General features: G+C 38.5%; 1 protein-coding gene across 1 annotated transcript in view; it reads right to left on the bottom strand.

Moving 5' to 3' along the window:
* Positions 1–275: 275 nt before the first annotated feature.
* Positions 276–6669, bottom strand: part of THADA (THADA armadillo repeat containing) — a 135324-nt gene continuing 128930 nt past the window's right edge. Inside the window, exons 33-35 of the mRNA XM_010172532.1 lie at positions 6560–6632; positions 3524–3668; positions 276–433 (exon numbers count right to left, since the gene is read on the bottom strand). Coding sequence (XP_010170834.1) covers positions 276–433; positions 3524–3668; positions 6560–6632 — 376 coding nt within the window. The remainder of the gene's footprint in view (positions 434–3523; positions 3669–6559; positions 6633–6669) is intronic.

Below are 6669 nucleotides of genomic sequence, written 5' to 3'. Positions count from 1 at the left end.
TTACAAAATGTGAAATTATGTGACAGTTGACTCATCACAGCAAGAACCATAAAGCTGAGTACTGCTGTTGTCTTTTTTACAGACCCATGTAACCATATGCAAATTATACCAAGAACAGTAAAAGTAAAATAATGAAGCATGGTGGGTGTCAAACATAATAACTTGTTGTTATCTTCCATGGTATGTGTTTATAAGATGCATGGATCACTTTGCAGTTAGCAAGAAGTTTGTGATGAGAAGAGAAATACTTTTATCTCCCAAGTATCCAATAATATTTAAATGTAAAGAAAAGTTAACATACCTGTTCCTTTACTGCTCTTTCTTTCAGACTGTGCCACTTGTATAACCTCAGCAACAGCATCTCTTACTACCACATCTTCATTCTGCAGCAGTAGAACCACACATTTCCATATGGCAAGGGTATCAGAAAGTCCTGGTTTTATTCAGGGAGAAAAATTAGAATTCTATTTCTTCCATGCATTCAAAGGAGTTACAGAGCTCTGTTTCCACACCTAAACACAAATGCAGTGAAACACTGAAACGTGGGCAGGAGAAATGCATTGGCAAAGCACTGGGAAGACAACCAGCAGTATGATCAAAATGTTTTCAGCATGTGTGAATTTTATCTAGGTGGTTGACTCAGCTTAAACAGTGCACAACAGATAACAAAATGTACCTCTCTCAATCTGCGTTCAACTTTAAATCGTGGGTGCTCTGAATTTTCTACAGTTTCTAGAAGTGCATAATTCCTGTTTGCCAACAGCAAAAGTTTTGCCACTGGAGACTGACCAACGCTCTGTGATCTTGGATATGCTGTTGCAACCTGGAGCAGGGGCTGCCAAACCAAGTTTTGTTCAGATACTGCCCGTAGTGCTGGCCACAAATGCCATTCCCTGCAGGAGACAGCAAATGATCCCATCTCCCAGGGATCTACCCGCCCCCTAATTCTCCCATACCCACCTCACCCCACCACTCACTAACATGCCCTGTCACCCTTATACCCACTATCTGTTGGAAGCAAGCTAGGTTTAATCCATGGGGTAATTACCTGCACACAGTTAAAACTCATCAGAGAATGGCCAAGAGGGAAGTATTCATCTGGTAAACCCCAAACAGGCAGACTCCACATACCACCCCAGTGGTAATTCACATCTCACAAGCCGTACTCCGCCTGCAAACCCTCATGCCATTTACTGGCGTCACACTAAGATGACTAACTGAAGTCACAAGGCTGTAGTCATAGGTTTGCTGCGGGGCTTTTCAGACGACTTTTCAACTCTCATTGAACATCCTCATTAAAGGAATCCACTGGAAGGTCAGTACAGAGCCAACCAGCTGTTAGATATTACATTCTGGTGATCACAGAGAACAAATGAGTTGGTGCTTCACTGCTGCACTGGTTTTCTTCAAGCACGTTATCAACAGGTCTATCAGAGATTTGTATTACAAGGCTCACCAGACAATTAGTTGTATTTCACTGCTTGGACAAAATTAATTGCTTGAGGCTTTACTAAACAGACAGAAGAAGCATGGAGTATAAATATTTCAAAAAGAAGTTGCTTTTTTCTAGCATAACACACCCAATAATCCTATACTGGCACAGCTAGGGCAGAATAATTATTCCCTTCTGGATACAATGGCCAGCTTTCCCACCTAGACAAGTTTCCACTATATTTCCAGGAGAGGTAGAAGTCTGCAAATGGATTTCCAGAAAAACTTTCTCTAAACCCTCAAGCAACGTGACGGAGAGATGATGGGGTCATCCAGAACATACTGATTGGCTTTCACCCTCTTTCTACTTATGGGTGAACTTCCTACTTAATGGAAGCTTGTGGGAATAACTACAACTCCATTTCATACAACCACAATTTTTCTAACTTCTACTTGATGCAGAACAAGACATAAAAGTCAAAACTGTTTATATGTGCATAACCCCTTTAACTTTAAGGGCATGATTCTGGGTTTATATCACTACAACTGAACACCAGATCACGTCTTTGATTTGCTAAACTTCTCACTGAAGTACTGACAATTGTAAAGAACCCCAGACTGACAATTCTTGGTGGTAGAGAGGGTCAGCTCTGCATCTCTTTCCTCCCTTGGCCCAATTTTCAGAGCAAACAGCTAGTTCAGATGGCTTGCCCACTGAGGCCTTGGGGATTTCTTTTCTGGACTGTTCTTTGGAGGATTTGGGGTTTTTTGTTTGTTTTTCTTTGTTTTGTTAAGATTTTATGCAGGATACAAACTGATGCTATTTTTTATTTCAGACCTTCACATCTGCCCAACTGGAAAGCATGGAAACCAGCAACTGTTCTGACAAGATCAGAGAGGAAACTCTGCTCACCATCAGCTATGGACCAGATCCAAATGGCGACAGATGAGAAGCACAGCATTTGGGAGTTTTTCACTCCAATACCTCCACTGTTTTCATTTGATATTAAATGGTAATGTCTGTCCTACTAAGAGCTTTAACTAGATGGTAGAAGTCAAGATTTCCAGAGTTGATACTATGAACATTTAACAGTACAATGTCTACCTCATGTAACAGATCTATATGTACTCTGTTAAATATTATCAATACCTCTTAAAAGACACATCTCAAAATAAATAGCTGACTTTTAAAAAACTTCACTACAGTTTAATACCATTTTTCTTGTCTAACAAAAATTTGTATCCAGTCCACGTACATGGACTTAAGCTACTCAAATTAAAAACATTTAAATAAATACACTGAAATAAAATATCACAGAAACTAGAAGTATTTAAGGTTGCCTATCTTGTTCAGGATGCAAAATAATTTCTTTATCATCTATCACTACCTATTTTTACATATCTCCTGGCCCTTTAGTCACAAAATCCCTTCATTATCTGTTCACAGAAGGCAGGGGAAAAAAAAGCTAAAAGAAAAAAACAATGTCTTCACAACAAACCAGAGAATTTCACTTAGCTTTGCCCCTCAGTCAGTGATGTACTGCTGAATAAAGCTGTGTAGCATTTTTTGTTTGTTTGTTTTCTAAAGAGACAGTCTAATGTTAACTTAAAAAAACCCCCATTATATCTGGGAGGTATAATATGATGCAATTATTAATCATTCTCACAGTTTCTAGACTGAACTCTTTAATTTCAATGTTCAGCCAGCATAGCTTTGTTACACTCACAGTGTTAAACTAAAAGTATGTCCACATCACCAATAGAATATTTCAGAAAGATTCAAGTCAGAGATCAATTGCAAGCCAGTAAATCTGTACAGCAATGTACAGTGGCCTTGGAGACATAACAGCATTTCATGTCTCCCTTCTGTGGAGTTATTGCAAGAGGCTCTGCACATGTGGTTTTTTTATACCAGAATTCAAATGTCTGTCTGTTTAGTAATCAAATCCTATTAAAATTTTTTAAAAAATCTGTTTGATGTGATTATGTGTTTTAACTGTGTGTACATATAAATGTATACAATACATTTTAAGTAATGTATTAATGGGTTTCATCTAAAAAGATCCAGAAAATTAATGTTCAAACTACTCACCGAGAATGAGCTTCTCATTGATCAGAAGGAACGATGTTATACTTTTAAGAACTTCAGCAGCTGCTAACAACATCTCTGTCTCTTGCTCATCTCCACAAAAATAAACTATCAGCTGAACCCATTTTTTCAGGACTACTTCTGAAATCTGAAGGCACAGAACATGTGAGAAGTACGCTCTACAATCAATCTGGTGTTATCACTTACCATTACATTAAACTATGGACTGCCAAAGAGACACTAGTCATCAGTAAATCCAGTTTGGTTTTTTTCAAGATGGTGAACCCCACATGCCCATTCACAAGTTGGCTTACTATAGCAGAGAAAGTTAAGATGGGAGATTTTCTTTTAGTCAGAGCAGTATTCATAGGCAATTTTCTCGCTCTGTCCCTTTGCACCAGGCTCAGCAATGACCACACAAGCCAAGGTAAATCTTTGTGTCCTCGGTTCTAAGCATGCAAGCCAAAGACAAATATACAAAGCAATTCTCTGAAGTATCCTACACGTAGACACATACACCTGTCTGGAAAAACAACTAAGCACATATGAACCATAGCATCAATCTTAGGCTTTGGTAATGATACAATGCTCAGTAAAGGCGTGAATGCAGCTCCATCTGTCTCCTCTGCACATACTGGAGATGGAAGGGTTTTTTAATAAGACTGCTGAGGTACCTTGGGTTGTGATAGCATGTGCATTCAAAACAGTGAAGGAATCTCCATGTTGGCTGATAAACAGCAAAGCTCGCTGTCCTAAAGCATGAAGAATTAGAAAAAAAGAACACGAAAGAGAAATTTCCTGGTTCAAATAAAATCCAGTTGCCACCTTTTGGAAAATATTTAGTCCTAAGACATATGCTAGAAAAACTACTATTTAGTAATTATGAGAAAAAGCTTTGACTCTGCGATGTGTAGTGATGGCTACTAGATTTTTTGTGGAAAGAAATAATGTGCATTTTACCCGTAACTCAAATAGCAATTCCAAGACTTGTAAACTCTGACCTCCATTGAAACAGCTGTGCCATAACTGGGAGGAGAAAGTCCCAACTTCCATAAGTGACCAAGAGCGAGCTGGGATCCCCTGCATATCCCACACTCAGGAGGGCAGTAGGTCAGTCAAGGTACAGGAACCTCAAGCACAGGTTACAAAACAGAACATGCAAACTGCAGGAGGTGGCATCCAGGCAAAGTCACAACCAAGTGTGCCTTACAGCACTTAGAAGGAAGCTCCAGAGGGAAAAAACCAACCAAACAAAAAACCCCAACAAAAAACCAAACAGGTTGGGACCTCATGTACAGGAGAACAGGAAAAGCAGCACTAGCTTGACCTGGAGACACTTGAGGTATGTGCAACTAATTTCACCCCCCCCACACTTTTCTTTCCTTTTTTACTTATTTTTAATTAAAGGAAGTGAAAAACAGAACTACCAAATAAGGTAAAGAAGAGAACCAATGAAAAGGTGAGTCGAGTTAAAGGGCAGGGAAGCACAGGAGGACTCACTGAGGGACAAATGAAACCTCAGTTGTACTCCACCTCATTCTGTGTGATACATGGCCATACACCTCCACTGCACAAAGGGACAGAGCCAGTGCATGTCCTACAGGTTCTGTAATAGGTTTAAAAAAAAATTAATCTTCCAAGATGCTACAATTACTGAAATTTTGAACAGATACAGGGACTATCTAGAAAGACAGAACTTGACTTTCACCTTTTGGAAGAGAAGCAATCCCTTCTGCAGATGTAAATAATGAATGCAAGCCCAAAGAAAGAAATTAGATGGAAAACTGATGTACTTTGTCTTTTACAAAGCAAAAGGCTCTCTCTGTACAAATGTCTCATATCTCCCATGATTTACACGCTTATTAGAGAAAGTTGCTTTAGCATTACTACAGTTAAGATTGTTACAGCATTTTTCATTAATTCCTCTTTGTAAATTAATACCAAATTTCAGAGCAATAACATGTTCCACACCTGTTTGTGAAACCAGGTTTATTTTTTATTTCAGTGTTTACACCTTGAAGTCCTTCTGTCTTGCCTTCCTTAAACAAAAAGATTCAAACACCATAATTCATGTTCCCAATTCTTGTGCGCAAATCTGTAGCTCCCTTTTTTTTATAACAAGACAAGATTATTAGCATGCAATATGAATCAATTCTGGTGCACATTCTATAAAAAGTAACAGCTACATAAGGAAAAAACATCTTCATTTTAAATTAGATCATGAGAATTTTGTCTGGTTTTAAATATCTATTTAGTGGTTTTTGTATCTTTGAAAAAATTGTCTAGCATTAAAAGCTGCCTTAGCACTGCTCTACATATACATATGTGACATTATAGACTGACAACTTAAAATCAAAAGAAATCTGAGCCACTAATTTGTGCTGGTATAAACCTAAATTAAACAGTCTATAAACAGGAATGGAGAACACAGAGCTTTGAATTTTACTAGGGTCATTATATTTACTCGAGTGTTTTAAAAACAAATTTTAAGAGGAAATTCAATGAGAAACTCCACGCAGACAACAAGCTGGTGTACTCAGACAGTGATTTCAGGCTGAGACTTGGCAAGGTCATACTGCACACAGTGAGGAAGGGAACTGCACCCAGCCACTGCTTCAGCTTCTTGTCTTCACCCCTCGGACCTGCTCTCCTCCTGGCTCCTCAGCAATTACAAACCACAACAAAGTTGCAGTTGAGTAAATGGACTGGATTCAGTACATGTGTTAATCCCCGCAGGCATTTTTCTTTCCACATTATAGTGACTATTTTGGATGCTCTCAGAAGTTGAAATTAATTCATCACAAAAATTTACTTACATATTTAACTTGAAATGACTGAGAGGGATATACTGACATGATATTCATGGCCATTTCATTTCAGAACGTGGCAGTGTATTCACAGAGGAAGATATAATGCCAGAAAAGATGCAATGACACAAAAAACCAAAAGCTTGGGGCTTCTATCTAAAAGAAGCCATGCTAGTTCTATCACCAAAGACTCCAGAATTACAACACTATTAAGCAGCTCTGTTTCCCTTACCTGCTGATTGTTCTGCAAAAGATGGACAATCAACCTGGAGGCAAATTTGAGAGCTATGCTTTGAACTTCAGTGCTGAGAAAACAAGGTAAAGAAAATATCAAAAAAAGCA

The sequence above is a fragment of the Antrostomus carolinensis genome, unplaced genomic scaffold (genome assembly GCF_000700745.2).
Source record: "Antrostomus carolinensis isolate BGI_N321 unplaced genomic scaffold, ASM70074v2 scaffold4477, whole genome shotgun sequence".
In the NCBI taxonomy this organism is placed as follows: domain Eukaryota; kingdom Metazoa; phylum Chordata; class Aves; order Caprimulgiformes; family Caprimulgidae; genus Antrostomus; species Antrostomus carolinensis.
This window is presented reverse-complemented; position numbering and strand designations above follow the sequence as displayed.